Source organism: Zeus faber, assembly GCF_960531495.2.
Source record: "Zeus faber genome assembly, chromosome: 11".
NCBI classification, from domain to species: Eukaryota; Metazoa; Chordata; class Actinopteri; order Zeiformes; family Zeidae; genus Zeus; species Zeus faber.
The window spans coordinates 5311572-5328138 of record NC_137205.1 but is presented as its reverse complement, the minus strand read 5'-3'; the positions used below and the strand labels follow the sequence as shown (position 1 = coordinate 5328138).

General features: G+C 44.4%; 1 protein-coding gene across 2 annotated transcripts in view; it reads right to left on the bottom strand.

The window, feature by feature from the left end:
- The window catches only part of rbfox1 (RNA binding fox-1 homolog 1), a 56768-nt gene that overhangs the window by 1078 nt on the left and 39123 nt on the right, over positions 1–16567 (bottom strand). The window contains exons 8-11 of one of the 2 annotated variants that reach the window (XM_080009924.1): positions 14696–14831; positions 12434–12473; positions 8014–8078; positions 1788–1863 (exon numbers count right to left, since the gene is read on the bottom strand). In XM_080009924.1, the coding sequence (XP_079866050.1) occupies positions 1788–1863; positions 8014–8078; positions 12434–12473; positions 14696–14831 (317 nt within the window). The remainder of the gene's footprint in view (positions 1–1787; positions 1864–8013; positions 8079–12433; positions 12474–14695; positions 14832–16567) is intronic. The other variant, XM_080009925.1, reaches the window with a different exon arrangement.

Genomic DNA, 16567 nt, shown 5'->3' with positions numbered 1-16567 from the left:
AAACCGTCATGCAGCGAGCAACGGCGACGCGCTTCATGCCGGGGATGCATGCCAACAGCTACAGGTACATGAGAGAAACAATGTCAAATGAGAGAGAAATAACCCCCCAAAAGTTCCACGGGACACAACCAAAAATAAACAAATGGATAAATGACGAACAAGTAAACACAGAAAATGTAACTGAACACGAGGTGAGATCAGATGCTTCTGCTTTAAATCATAGGTTGTGCTTGTTCTCAATCCAGGCCTTATTCAAATGTTGGTACCCGTCATTTAGGTGTTAACTATTCAAAGCACCATCCAAAGCGGTGACGTTGGCTACAGTAGGTGGCCAGGAGGAAGCAGCACAACTTGCTGTTTCTAGCCTCATACATTGTAGCAAGGTTGTGGCAAAAAGACCCTCAAGGGTGCAAGTGCAAAAGGGGTCAATAAAACCCTGAAAAACCTGACAAAATGCCAGGGATTGTGATCGTTGTTCTTTTGTAATCACATTTTTCAAGGGTTAAACGTTTGCCCCACTTGACTTGCATGTAAGTTTACTTGCAGTGAGAAGCTGCGGCAGAGTGGTACGTCTCTCAATAATGAAGCGTAGAGTGAGGCTGTGTCATGTTAGGCCAACAGATATAAATGACGGGAAGTACCATTATCATATTTCCTCAAATATAAACCGGTAGTCAAATAAAAACTGCTGGGGGTGTGGTTTACATGAACAAATGAAAGCCTGCCTCAAATACAGGCTGGAGGAAAAACTGACTGGAGCTGCAGCACTGTTCGGGTGCGGAGCTCCGCTCCCAATCAAAGCAAATAAAAACTGTGTTTTTATTGCAGATTTCCTACTGCTGCGTAGCTGATCGCAGATTACTTCTTGGGGCAATCGAGCCGTTCTGAGCGTTCCAAGCACAGTGCGACTTTTAGGGCAGCTAGTAGCGCTCTCTTTTTTCACCATACATGTGTTATGGTACAATATACTTATTAATCAGAGGGAATAAGATATAAAAGCCTGTCTCTAATATAAGCCTGCGTCCAATAAAGGCCTGGTACCCTCTGCAATTGAGTTAAATAAAAGCACCTATTTGAGGAAATACGCTACTGTATATAAAGACCTGGGTGGAAAAATGACTAACCTTTAATAGACCTACTGTACATTTACACCCATCAAAACAGTTCAACATCAAAATGGGTTGATATTTTACAAGCTATTATGTCTTTGGAATTGAGGAATTAAGGAATTGAGCCGTGGCATTCGTCAAAGATATTGGCAAAATAATTTCAGATATATCTTGCCCCCAATATTTACAATGTAACTTGTCTTCTCCATTGTTAATACCTTGAGGCCCTTTCGCAATTTGACGGCATCGGCCAAACGTACCACTTATAGATGGAGGGGATTTAATTATCAAAATGACTAATTATTCCATTACCATCCAGCTGGCGGAGCTGAGCTGGTATATCCACTAAATTAGAATTATAATAACTAAACATGGACTTTGGGGCAGGGACATCCATTGCCTCCCTCAACTCTTTCTCTCTATTTCTCAGCCCTTTTTTTATTTCCAACAGGCGAGGATGAATGTGGCATTTGGACGGCTGTTAGCATCGGAGACAAATTCAATTAAGTATAAAGTGAGAAGATGTCATGCGCCGCAGGGGCAGGAAAAGAAGAAATAATAATGTCAGGGAAGGAGAGACGGACAAGCACTGAGGAATATGAACAGAAGAGGTGAGAGAGAGAGAGAGAGAGAGAGAGAGAGAGAGAGAGAGAGAGAGAGAGGACAACTGACTCTTACCATGGTACCAACGCTGTATGTGGCTGCTGGAGCAAGTGTGTGGTTGTATGGGTCGGTAGCATACACTCTTCCGTAACTGTGGAGACACAGAAGGAGCTTGTCAATTTATCCACCCCAAAAAAATTATACAAATCAATCTCTGGGCTTGTGTCCGTCTGGGTCTGCACTCTACGCATTTGTGTAGATGTCGTTGGAATAAATTTTATGACGAGAGATGAGGGAAAAGGTTAAAGGAGGAGGTTGACACACTATGTACTATGTACGCCAAAGTAGTGTTGAGGCTCTGGCTAAGTCATTTCAATGCTGATCCATATTAAAAGTAGTCAGTTTTATAGAAAAAACAAGTCAATGCACGTATCTAAAACTCATGGATGGTTCGTAAGTTTGTTCGCGACCATTGAAGAACGGATCCAGAAACAAAGGATGGACTTAGAAACATATAAACATGAGAGATGGACATTTTTGTTTTTACTATTCACTAAATGTTTATTCTTAGCAACCGTGACACAGATTCAAGCTAATCTTCCTATTCTGCGCTTGGCTGCACCCCCCGGTCCCCAAACATCCCTTCCCCTGGCCCCTACGATAACAGGGGGCCAATCAGAGGCTTCAGCCTGCGCCTGCAAATGAACTGATTTGCATAGCGGCCCAGTGGCTGCAGCGATTAGAACATAATCCCGATTAGTTTTGGACATTGTTATTCACTGTACAGTCCCCCCCCCCAACCCCACTCCGCTCATCCCCGTGCTGCATTTGACCTATCTTATCTCACCACACAGAGCCTAACCCATAATGACTGCGTGCGTGTGTGTGTGTCTGTGTGTGTGTGTGTGTGTGTAGTAGACAGGGGGTCACGCACATCTGTAGCAAGGTGTGAACAGCCCGGCCAAATTCAGAGTCGACTGCATTTCCCTTTAATGTGACCCTGCTGGTTTTCTGAGGATGTGCAGTAAGGAAATGCTAACCGCGGTAACGTTTTCTACATCAGTGACATCATGGCCCTCCACCACAACCTGAAATCGAACTTTAAATTCTAAGAAGGTCAATACCAATTTCATCGCTGTGTGTCCAGAATGGAGATATTGACGGGCTCCATGCTCACTGTGTTAGCTCACTGAAGGGCCGCAGAGGGGATCAACTAGCCTAGCTCCTGTCAAATTAGGGAAATACACTTTCCAGCATTTCAAAAACAGAATCATTGAAGTGAAATATCTTACACTTTTAATCTATCTTCATGACGAACAGTGTTAAAGTAATACAGTATATTACTTTTAGTAGTATACTAAAGTATACTTTTACTGATATAAAACATTACTAATACACTCCAGGTAATATTATTACAGTTATGTCTGTCAAGCAAGGTGTTACCATCCGAAATGAAGTGTTTAGGCCCAGTTGGTCCCAGTAAAGGGACTTGCACGACATCATTGCCACATTTCCACAGAGCCAAGAGACAAGCACTTCATTTTTTTAACAATCAAAAATGCAAAAACAATTTGTTTTGTTACGTACCCAAACCCAAAAGTTGGTCATTTTCAGATAAAAAAAGAATAGCGCCCCTTACCTTCCTGGCAATATAGCAATACCAAATACGATAATTTCCTATCACGTTTCTTGCCGCCTATCAAATTCTATTGCTTATCAGCTTTCCATAGAGGTGTCACTCTTCAGGGTTGGAGTGGAACTCTTGCATCCCCCACTGGATTAATTATGATCTGCGGTATACCAAAAAAGTGAATTAAGTCTGAATAAGCTGATGGAGTCAAGCTGATGGAGCTCGGATTGAATGGTCCGCTATGCACCTGGATCCTGGACTTCCTCACAGGCCGCCCCCAGGTGGTCAAGGTGGGGAAGTACATGTCAAGCTCCCTCACCCTGAATACAGGATCCCCCCAGGGCTGCATCCTCAGCCCCCTACTGTACTCCCTGTACACACATGACTGTGTGGCCAGGTCCAGCTCCAACACCATCATCAAGTTTGCTGACGACACCGTGGTCGTGGGCCTGATCACCGACTGCGATGAGAAGGCCTACCGCGAGGAGGTGGCTGACCTGTCACTCTGGTGCCAGGACAACAGCCTCCACCTGAACGTCAGCAAAACCAAGGAGCTGATTGTGGACTTTAGACGTGGATCACAATCGAGGACGCACGCGCCCTTGTGGATTAATGGGACTTCTGTCGACAGGGTGAGCAGCTTCAGATATCTGGGAGTCCACATCACAGAGGACTTAACATGGACTGTTCACACAGACACTCTGGTGAGAAAGGCGAGGCAGCGTCTTTACCACCTCAGGCAGCTGAGGAAATTCCGGGTCTCGGTGAGGATCCTCAAGTCCTTCTACTCTGGAGCAGTGGAGAGCATCCTGACAGGCAACATCACTGCCTGGTTTGGGAACTGTACTGCCCAGGACAGGCGGGCCCTGCAGAGGGTGGTGCGTTCAGCTGAACGTACCACTGGAACTACCCTCCCCCCCTTGCAGGAGCTATACACCAGGAGGTGTAGTAGCAGAGCCCACAGGATCATGAAGGATCCTCATCACCCCAACAACGGACTGTTTCAGCTGCTGCGGTCAGGCAAGCGCCTCCGCAGTCACGCAGCGAGAACAGAGGGACTGAGACAGAGTTTTTTCCCGCAAGCCATTAGAACTGTCAACGCTGACCTCACCAGGGGTCCTCACTGAGCCATGCACTAGGCTCCACTACCTACTGTACTGTATGTAGCATACTGTACCGCATACTGTATCACTGTTCAGGGTTGTTCGTGATGCCGTATTGCTGCGCCGTACTGTTGTATACTGTGCTGTATTATCCCAAACACTACCTCACTCTATTCACAATCACATGCCACTTTAATTCACATGCCACTTTAAATGCACATATCTGTATATACATAGCCATATTCCCTCCATCTATTCCATTTTATTTCAATTTATTTTTATTGTATTTTATTCTATATATTTTTATCTTATTCTATAAGTATTCAACTTACTCTATTACGTTTTAGGAGTCAGTTAGTCGGTCTATTAGAAAGGAATTCTTTACTTTTATTTCTTTTTTTCCTAGGACATATTGTGTGCTATCACCGGGTGCGTTGCATTACATTTCACTGCATATATGTATGAAAGGATGTATATGTATGTGAAAAATTAAAAATCTTGAATCTTGAATGAATCTTGAATCTTGAATAACATTAAGGTGTCACAATTTTTAATCCAAGGAGTGAAGCAAATCGCACCTCAATCAGAATCGCTGCTCCGCAGACTGTATCAAAATCTCTCAGAGTTCTATTAAATAGCCTTCGCACCAATGGTGCAAATAAGTAAATATGTGTGTGTGTGTGTGTGTGTCTGTCTGCTCGTGTGCGGCTAAGACAGTTTTCCGTCATGCAGGATTGCCTGAATGTGCCATTGCCTTTATGTGACATGCACCGAAAGTAACAAGATAAAGGTCCATCTGGATGTCAACACTCAATGCCAGGGCTAGATGGGTCATTCTTGACTTGTGTGTGTGTGTGTTTGCTTGTTCAGAGTAGTTGGCGTGCAAGCGTCTATTAAAAAATAATATACTGTATGTTCGCTAATGTGCTCATTTGTCCATTTGCCGTGATGTGCGCAGCAAATGTGTCCTGTCTTGTTGCACTGTGTGTGTGCGCACGTGTTGGCCTTGTGTACGTGTGTGTGTGTATGCTTGGTATACAAGCCAGGGCAGAGGTTCCTCGGGACTCGTAGAAGCAGCTGTTGGCTGTTTTCTTCGTGTGACACCCCCACCCTCCACCCCCCGCCCTCAGAACTGCAGCCTGACCTCCAATGGATGTCTCTTTGGCTTCGAACACAGATGGCCGCATATGAAAACAGGCGCATAGCTCCGGGGGGCGGGGGGGTCAACGAGCAAGCACTCTGCCCCCACACAGGACCAATTTCGTGGCAAATGTGTGATGTTCTCGGACTATGTGCTCGTATCGGGTTAGAGTGGCGAAGATACATCATATTAAAGGGCAGGTTTGCTACTTTTCGCGGTGTCATAGCAACAAGGCCTCAACAGCAAAGCTAACCACATAAAGAGAATGTAAAGAGAATCGTCATTGTGTCCATGCTCGTCTTGAATGTTTATCGATCTCACCGCTTAGTCGGTCCTTCATATTAACGAGTTCCTTTTGTTGTTGCTGGCAGATGACCTAGATCACTACTGGTTTTTAAATAAATTGTCTATGCCCCATCCATTCCACTCAAAAGCCCTTTATGGTTGAGATTATTGAGTAAAACAAAATGTTTTAGGAGGTTGTGACATTTGAAGAATATATATAAATATATAGAGCCCTTATGTGAAGTAGGCATCGAGACTAATAGGGTAACACGAGCCATGTTATCTTTTAATTAGGCCTGGAGTCGTAGTTGGGTCATATATCATCCCCGTATTATGGGGGAAGATTGTTAATTCAGACCAAGCTTTGAAGGAGCTGGGGGGGGGGGAATAATAAATCAAAAAAAGGACAGAGTGCTGCAAGTTCCGTGCAATTACACATCCACATTACACAGCGGCGCTTACTAATTTAACACAAATTATTCATCGTGTTATTAATAATTCTATTATTAATGAAGAGGGGGTTTAATGGGGAGGGGGCGGGGGCAGGGGGGGTGGAGGGCAGGTTTTCAGGTGCCTGAAATATCAATATGTTTTTCCTCCCCCCTTTTTGTTGAATGTCACGGCGACGAGGATCCGGTCATCTAGCTTCGAGGCCCTTCTTTCCGCGCGATTGTTCTTCTCCCGAAAGCCGTGACTACTTTATAATCAAAAATGAAAAGAGACGGCTTAGTTAGCCCAACGGAAAAAGGTGCGTTTTTGTGATGGAATTACGTGGTAGTTATTTGTCAGAGTCTTCGGAATCACCAGGTCGGCTGTGAAAGGTTTTCACTTCCACTTGAAGCAAATAAAGAACGGAAATGAGCTGTTGTGTTGAAAGAACTAAATTGCAATGCGGCACTAACTAATCGAATTCATGAATTAGTTCACCCTAAAAGTGAGGACTATTGGTGGTGATGAAAGGTTGACCGCTTTCTGAGACTCGTTCATTCAAATCAGTTGGTGCAACGCATCGTGAGCGAGGGAGGACTTCTGGTGAACAGAGAGGCAGCAGAGTCAGTTTAGCTCTGAGTTGTGAATGGATTTATCACAAAAATCCTTTAATTCTGTCAAAATCATTTATTATTGATGGAATGCAAAGAGTAAATCAATGACTTGGTCTTTTTCGCCTAGAACTTTAACTTGGGCCTCAGTCATTATTTTCAAGTTGTGTAAAAAGACTCACTCGCTCGCCCACTCTTTTGCAGAGCGGCTCCCGACTCTTGAGTCATTTAAAAGATTTGTTCGCTATAAACCAATCGATTGCAAGTCTTGCATCACCACTAGTATGCCATCATAATAAGCTGGTTATTAGTGATGAAAAGTTTGACACTTTTTGAAGATCTGGCTCTTGACTCAGTAAAAAGATTAGTTACATTTTCAGACTCTTAGTTCGTTTGATACAGTTGGTGTAACTTGCGCACTTGTGACGCAGCACACAGACACAGTTCAGGAGTCACTGCCTCGAATTGTGGAGCATGCGTGACTCAGGGCTCTCAGGTCTTTTTGCTCAGGTCAATTCAGCCTGTATGCCTGGCTGCATTTACAGTTGTGAACGAATGACTCTTTTGCGGTAAGTGACTCCTGGTTAATTGAAAGGATTTGTGCGCTACAAACGAATCATTCGTGAATCTTGCATAACCACTAGTTATACTATGTTACTGACTATTTTAGTGGTTAAAAGGATATTAATGTGCCATGGGATTATTTCATTGTAAAAAAAAAAGTGTGCCATGGAAGAAAAAAGTTGGGACACACTGATTTAGTACACCAAAGTAGTGTCTGAGACAGAGAGTGAGAGAGACAGAGAGAGGGAGAGACTGAGAGAGAGAGAGAGAGAGAGAGAGAGAGAGGGAGAGAGACTTGACTTTTAAGGTTCCTTTATTTTCAGTAAGTCATGTCACAGCAGCAGAAACTTGATTACGAAGGAACCAAAAATCAAAAATAATAGAGGCAAACCACAGGAAAATCACAGGTCAGTAAGAGTATAAACATCTCTCTTCAGAGACAACTAGGTACACATGGAGAGAGAGAGAGAGAGAGAGGGAGAGGGAGACAAAGAGAGAGCGGAAGAGCAAGAGGCAGACAGAGAGGGGGTTGACTCACCTGTCACTGTATGCAGCAGCTGTGGTAGCAGTAGGCTGGGCATATCTGTAGGCAGTGTAACCACCCTAGAGGATCACACGCCCACACGCACACACACACACACACGCACACACACACACACACGCGCGCATGTGTAGGCATGCATGCGTGCACATGAAGGACACAGAAATAAGAAGGGCATACTGTAGAAGGCAACTTAGTTACACAACAAACTACAGAGAATGTCCCAAGAATATTATGTTCTAAAGTAGCTTTAAAAGTATGATGTTTACATTCTAGGCAATATTTCTGAACAGTAACTTAATAATCTCCACCCTTCTAGGGAGGTGTTCACACATAAAAATGTAATGTTGGAATATCCTTTCACTGCATTGAAAGGCCCAGTACGGGGCCCAGTGCGAGTAGCGTGCCAATAAGTGCATCAGCTTAGCAAGTGCAGCGTAAACGCATGCTTACATACATGTGGCGTGCTTATGCACGTCTACGCAAATCTATACATTCAAAAAAACATAGCACACAACATACCATACACGGACACACACAAAACACACAAATGCGGGAGACTTAGCTACCTCTCAGGTTTGAACTGGCAGCTTTATTGTTTCACTAATCAGTGAATGACGACTAACCGAATGACATCATTTAAACTTTTAAAATGGCGGTCTAATTTAACATTCTCAGAAACAGGGAGAACTGCGATGATTGAATGCACTGGGCTTACTCATAAAACCGTGACACCACCATTCGAGGATAGTTCCACACCAGTTTGGAGATGGTAGTAACACTTAATTCTAGACTTTGAGTGAGACTGTGATGGTTTACAAGTACCGATAGCAGAGTAGCTTGATACGATACAGAGTGCATAGAATACCAAAATCAAGATTTAGAGAATGTGCTTAAATGGTTCAATTCATAGATCCTGAGATGAGGAAGGCGTGTGTGAGTGTCTTTTATTTCAAATCGTTTGAGATACCTGCCGAAATGACCCTCTCTTCCATAAGTCACTCAATCACGAAGAATATTGCCTTGAGTTTGCCACAGACCCATGGGCTAACTGTGACTTCTGCTGTGGTCACTGCATTCTTTGTACCGGAATGTAGGCCGCATTCCTGATTGTTTGCCTAAAGAACGGTTTCAACAGCTCTGAGCTCCAGTAATAACCCCTTCATCTGAGCCAAACAGCTGATCTTTCTCACCTCAAGTTACATAGCTATGAGTAAACTGATAGCGAGATATTGCCTTGAATACAAGGCAAAAAAAAAATGTATTTCTTAAACTTTTCTTCAACTCTTTTCACTTTCATTCTTGTGAGAAAAGCCTGGGAGAAACAAAACATTGGATTTGTGAATTGTAGCGTGAGTCCCTCGACTGTGTGTGTTCTTCAGGTGAACCATTAAAGCCCAGAAGACTTAAGGGTTGTGTGATCAAATAAGATAGAAAGGAGAGAAGAGAATCGCTCTCAGAGAAGATGTCCTTTCAGTCCCTGAAGACGCTTCTTCTCTCCTTGTGGCACTATGAGCCAGTTCTCCAATAACAACAATTATGCCGTTGTTGTTGTGTTCGAGTGTGTTCTTGGGTCCTTTATCTTACATCATTAATCACTTTGAACACGATTTGCTAATGTGGTTATAATCGGTCGTCTATTAGGTCTACGAATGTAGTGAAACACAGATTTTCAAACATGGATTTTTCATAGAGAACAAGCTGTTTGCACAGGTACACGTCAGTGGCATAAATCCCTGTATGTTCCCAGATACGCAGCAATGACGAATGATGTGTTGTGTGGAAATGTTCCAAGGTGCACTTCATAATCAAATCATTTGCGAAACCTTGCGTTTTTTCCTCATGAGGTCCCATGAGAAACTGGTATGGAAAGTCCGAAAGGCCATTGCTGTTCAGGGCCTGCAGCAATAATGATGGCGAATGCGGTGTGGCCCCACTAAGAAGCTCGCTGCGTTCTTGGATGGACAAATTGACTCATGTCGGGTCGGGTCAGGGGTCAGGTCCCACTTTATTCCTTGGCTAAAATGAAATCGGCACTGAAACTCAGTGATGTATTATCAACATAGAAAAATAACGGCCATTTCAGTCGGAATTTCGGGGCAGATCACGCAGGTTTGTAATTTTGAAATAACTAGTTTTACCTCTTGTGCAGATGCTTGTAGTATTCACAAGCTGGCCAAACAAACACACTATCACTGCACGAGTCCATGTTTTCCACAACAGAGCCAATGGAACACATTTTGTTCCACTGACTACTATATCCTTATTGGCTTCAATAATCAGTTGTATTATTTATATGTGTACTTACTGAATCTGTACTTCAGTTGCCATCAACTCCCTTGGTGTCAACCAAGCAAGCCACTACATTGGATTCCAGTACTAAAATAGCCGCTCCAATTCCAACAAAGCTTTGTTGTAACTCTAAAGGGCTTAGAGTTTGGAATATGCAATATGAAAATATGGCAATTCCAAAGAATTTCCATTTTATTGCACGCCTTGCCTTATGACTTATTGAGTCCTGTTGAGTCCTAAACATGTAAAATCGCCCCCCTTGCTGCATGGCTGACAGGTTTGGTGCGGTCCACTCTTTTTTCCCCACAATGTTTCACCTTAGATCCTCCTCTTTCTCCATCTGACTGTCTCTATAACCGCACTCCAGCAGAGAGCACTGAGTGTGGGGGCACGGTGAGGGTGAGGGTGAGGGTGAGGATGGAGTAAGCGATTCGTTTGGGCGCGCTGTGATCTGCCATGATCCGCAGGAAGAACACGTCGCCCTGATGCTTAGTCACCCACTGGGTGACTAACGGTAGCTGTGGGCACGTGTGTGTATTTATATCTGATGTTAATTTATAAATATACAGTATATATATATATATATATATATATATATACACAAACACACACACACACACACACACACACAGTATATATATTTCAATCCTCATTTCACCGGCCACCATCCAAAGCATGTGCATGTGTGTGTTTATGTGTTGTAGTGTGGTGTGTTGCATGATAATTTAAGATTCTTCTTCTTCTATATCTACAGTGTATATATATATATATATATATATATATATATATATATATAGATAAACACTTTGTACATCATTATATATATATATTGATAGAGATACAGATATGCATACAAATAAGTACTTGGTAAATTGATGAACTGTACACTTGCGTAGAACATCTTGGCTGCATATTGTATTTTTGTCATCACGATAGTGTATATATACCGTACTTTCACTGTAAATGGTGAAATGTGAGATGCACACCAAGAATAAGTCACATCTTACAGCTTACCTCATAATTTTCAGCTGTATTTGAGTTTGTGCGTGTGTGTGTGTGGGTGTATATGGTTGTACTAGCAAACACGTTCCACAGCATCACTCTTTGCCCTCTGCCATCCCCAAAGCTCCATATATTTATCCCCACCCCCACCCAACTTATCACTTCTGCCGTTTGGCTGAATCGACCCAACAAATCCATTCGTTGAGCGAATTTTTTTAAAATAAACATGACTACCCCCCCCCCCCCCCCCCCGATCCCCTGCTGCTAATGAGTATTAAATGATCTTATCGTGTCGTGGCAATCAATTGCGGGCGGTGCAGGCGAGGACGGGGGAGGGGGGTGGAGGGGGCTAATGGCGGGGTCGAAGGGACCGAGTATTAAGAGAGCTCACCCACCTCCTCCGTACGCACATTAGTCACCTCGCGTCATTAGTCCGCATCTCTCCGGATGCTCATCTCGGTGTGTGTGTGTGTGTGTGTGTGTGTGTGCGCGTGTGTGGGTGTGGCTTGTGTGAATGTGCTGCTACCGTTCAGCGAGCACAGTCTCATCAACAAAAGTGTGTCTTTGTGTGTTTAGTGGCTTCTAAGCGCGCCGCTGGATAGAACATGAAAAACCCACCCTGTGAAGACCAGAAAAATATGATTAAGTCGTTTAACTTAAGTATTCATTTACTTTAATTGCACCCTCTCCTCCGACCCCCCCCCCCCCCCCCCCAAAAAAAATGAATGAAGCAAAAAGACGCAGCTCAAGTCGATCGTTAGACTATATCACATCGACGCACATTTTAATGTTTGTTGGAGTTTGCCTTTTTTAAGGAAAAGGCCTAACACTCTAGGATCTAATTTCCCCGGTAAATACTCCCAGTGCTTGTGCTATTAACGCTTGTCGAAGTTGTCGCGGCTGTTTTTATGCTCGCAGCTGCCATTTCAAATTTGCAGGTGACAAACATTGGTTGACGGAGAGTTTTACATCATGGGCAGTGCGGAGCCACAAGGCGACATGCCAATGAGGGTGGGATGGGGTAGGGGGTGGGGGTGCTGGAAGGGCGGGGGGGCTGTGGGGAGGAGTGGCCGGGGTTTTGGTGGTGCAGCATGCAATGTCATACAGGTAATAAAATACTTACATAAATATCTGCACCATAAAATCCATCCTGGTAAACAACACTGCAGAGGATGCAAACACAAACAACAAACAGACAAACAAAACAATAACACAAACAAACAAACAAACAAACAAACAAACAAACAAACAAACAAAAATAAATCAACATTCATATTAGTGCATTTTTACATGCAGGCACCGGGCTGGCAACCAACCCCTGTCTGAACAGAGAGAGGTTAGTCCAATCCAAAACAAACATACAAACATACAAACAAACAAAATTCTCATCAAAACAATCCAAAGAAATAAAACCAATAACACCAGACATGAGTGGGAGGCGGAGCCAAATGGGTGGTGGTGGTGCTGGTGCGGTGGTACCGAAAGCACCGGGCTTTTCCTTTGTCCATGGGCTAATTAAGGAGGTGTCTACGGGACTTGCAGATCAATGTAGACAGGGGGCCTCAGACAACGACGTCCCTCAACGACACATTAATGGATGCAAATCTCTTGCACGAAGGCCTTTTCATCGCTGTTTGTCGTGTACAGTGCCTTAAAGGCCACCTCGAGCCGATTGACAAACAGGGTGAGTCACGATTAATTGAAGCCAGCAACACAACGGCTAAAGTGATAAATGGAAGTGGATCCTCACCAGCCCGGCTCTACTAGCTTGCGTTAAAAACGGAGAGCGACATTGAGCAGCTCAAGAGGGCTCAAGCTCACATTTTCAGCCGGAGGATTTTCTTGATATGGAAAGTTCCTCTATGTAGCTAAAAAGGCTGTAGTCGCTCAGTCGCAACGGTAACATCACTTTTTGTCAAGCGTGGTTTTGAATACCTTAAAACAGAAATCGGGCCAAAAACCACTGTGACCGGACTGCGAAAACGAATCGACGTATGGCAGCGGGGTGGAAATCATTATTTGCACAAGAAACACAGAAGGTGGCCTTTAATCTGGCAAACAGCGGTTGACACTGAACTTCACACCAAGCAAAACCCAGCGTCCAATCTGACCAACAATTAGATTGGTGGAGCTACTTGTGCCGTCTTTGATAATCGATAAAATCCCAAATGTCAAGGTGGCCCTGGAGAGAGCAGCCCCCACCCCTCCACCACCACCACCTCATTAAGCTCTGCCGTTTTAGCACAGCGGCGCGCTGCGACACGGGCATGTCGACGCGGTCAGATGATTGCGTGCTATCGGCTTATTGATAAGGATGTCATGTCAGCTACCCGGGAAAAATAAAAAAATGCAGAAAACAAAATACTCATAAATTGTTGCCCATGCCCCGTTGCGCACACACACACACACGCACACTGCAGACTCGTGCCCTATTTCATTTTTGAGAGACGCTTCTTTATTGAGACGGACGTTTTCCAATAAAAACGCACCACGCTTGGCGTTAATAATGCAGCGCGGGTGCCGCGGGGGCAATTAAGTGGTGCGTGGGCGTTAATGAGAATACAGTCTGCGCTGCATATCTCTTTTGTCAAGGCGGACGCACCCCCCCCCCCCCCCCCCCCCAAATCGCACTGTTAAAAAAAGTTGCATAGTCCTGCGTTGAACGTCTTCCAGCTCGTCTCCTTAGCGGCCCTTCGGCTTGCAGTTGTTTAAAAAGAATGGGGGGATAAAAATAAATGAACGGAATTGAAAATCAAAACTAGCAAACCCAATAATTAACAATTGTAAAAAAAAAAAAAAAATTCAAACTTAAAACAACAACTTAAAATGGTGATCTTAAGTGATTCGTCGACCTCTATATGCCAGCTTCTTGGACCGCGTGTTCTGGACAGCCTTCCCGCAAAGGGGTTACAGTAGCAAAGTAGCAGCATTGCAGAAGAAGTAGTGGGAGTAGTAGGGGAGGAAAGGGATAAAAAGGAGGAGGCCCCGCCGTTCCGTGCCCGGGGACACACTGAGCAAAATACGGAGCGAGGAATCGTTGGGTAAGATGACCCGCACGACAAATCGGTGGTCACTAACGCATGCCCACTGTGTCCGTCACGCATGCTGCGAAAGTGGTAGCGGTGGAGGAGAAGGGGTGGGGATGGGGCAAGGCTGGCATGCACTGGCTCTGCTGATCGACCCATGCCCCCCCCGCCACTCCCCTTACCCCACACCTCCTGGTCACCGCCACCCCCTGGTCATTTTTTCACCCGTTGTTTGTCGTTTCTTTTCAGGATGGGGAGAGGGAAGCAAAAAAAACAAACCAAAAAAAAAAACTGAAGAGCAAAAACAACAGTAGTCGTAGAGGCCAGAGAGAGAGAATGAAACAAGGGGGTATACTCACCCTCCGTATGCCGGGATGTGCGGTGGAGGAGCGGCGGCCCGGAAGGTGTTGAAGACTGTGCGCCCCCTGCCCCGCAAGTGGGCTCCTCTGTAAGCTGCCGCCGCTGCAGTGGCTGCTGGGTAGGGAAAACCTGGTACTGGTGAGGGAGCGAGAGAGAGAGAGAGAAAAGGAACATGGAAAAATCTCTATCGTGATGCAGTTCTCTCTCCATCTATCTATCTATCTATCAGTCTATCAATCAATTGATCTATCTTTCTATGGATCATTCTACAACCATATATTGATAATTACACTCAGACGGCTCGTTTGACCGAAGTTACAGCAAAACAAAAAGTTTGGCCGCCCCGACAATGGTAATTTCGGAGTCTTCAAAGTTATCAGTGAGTTTGGGCCATATAGAGAACATTTATGGACTGCAAAGGAAACCCGAAAAGATCCGATCTTATATCTTAACTTAACGGGTTTCCTCAATTGAATACACTTTGCACTGCCATCTGGTGGTAGGAATAGCATCTCAGGAGGGTATCATACGAGTATTATTTGCACTCACGAGGAATAAAAAACTCATCAGGCACCAACCCTTTACAGACGCCATATTGACAATTTGTACATTTACAGTATCCTTACATTACTCACAGGAGTCCATTGGTAAAATGTTGACAAAATGTTTTCTTTTGTTCATTTTTTTTTTTTCCACTGCACCGTAATGTGTGTACATCTTTGACATTGACTGACCCTCTGCCAAAGGTACGAGAGCGTTAGAGGTCGAGAGAGACGGGCCGAAAAAAAGTGTGCCAGCGCTATCACCGTGGTGCTGTCATTAACTTATCATTAATCTTTATGGAGCTGGGGGGGTGGAGGAGGGGGGGCTGCCGAGGACTTTATGTGAAGCATAAATCGAGGGCGGAGGTCGAGAGGGAGACCTATTATACATCTCTTCAAAGTTTTTTTTATAAAAATGGAGATGTAATAAAACACTAATAGAAACGCTGAATCATTCATCGACCTGATGAAAAAAATCAAAGGGCTTGGGGGGGGGGGGGGGGGTCTTGAGTTGCTGAACGTTCGTTTTGAGGGATTTCACTGTGAAGATTACATCATGGGAAAGGTGAGGTTGGTTAATTGTTCTGATTCATCTTTCGTTCGCGACGACATGTCGGACCGCGGACTCCTAAAGACAAATGCGGGACCACTTTGCCGCAAGCCGAGTCTTAAGAGCTTTGCCGCAGACGCGCCGGATAACATATCGACTCGTTTGTTTCGCGGTGTAGAAGGGATAAAGATATGGAGGCACTGCTTTCAAAACGTCAAGCTTTCAAAGAGGAAATAACAATAGATTCCATCCCCTCACCCTCACTTTACAAGCTGGCTTTCTTTCTCGTTCTTTGTTGATTAAGTACAGTTTTCTTCCTATTTTCACACTTCTGACCCTGTCTCTCGGTGTGACAATGTTGTAATTGATTAAAACCATTTCTTCACAACTGATTTGTGTCTTTGCGACTGAGCGACATTGTTATGGCAAGCCTCAACATCGGCTTTCTATACAGCTTTAGTTTGACTGGTAGCCTAGTGTGGGTGAGAATCTGTTTACCACTGGGTGCTGTGGTGTTGCTAATACAATATATAACATTACGTTCCATTGCTAAACACAACCCAATTTTCCATGTGGAGAAAAGAGGGTAAAGAAAGTAGAGAAAAACTATAATTTGGCTTCTTCTAATGGTGCATTCCATTTGAACTGGGAAGTCAACTGGAACGCCCCCTGAAGTTGGATTTCCGTCTCGGACAGGCGGACGACCCTCACCAACCCCGACGTCAAAATTCAAGTTGGCTGCTCCATAAACGATAAGTGAAAGCTGTAGTAATGGCTAT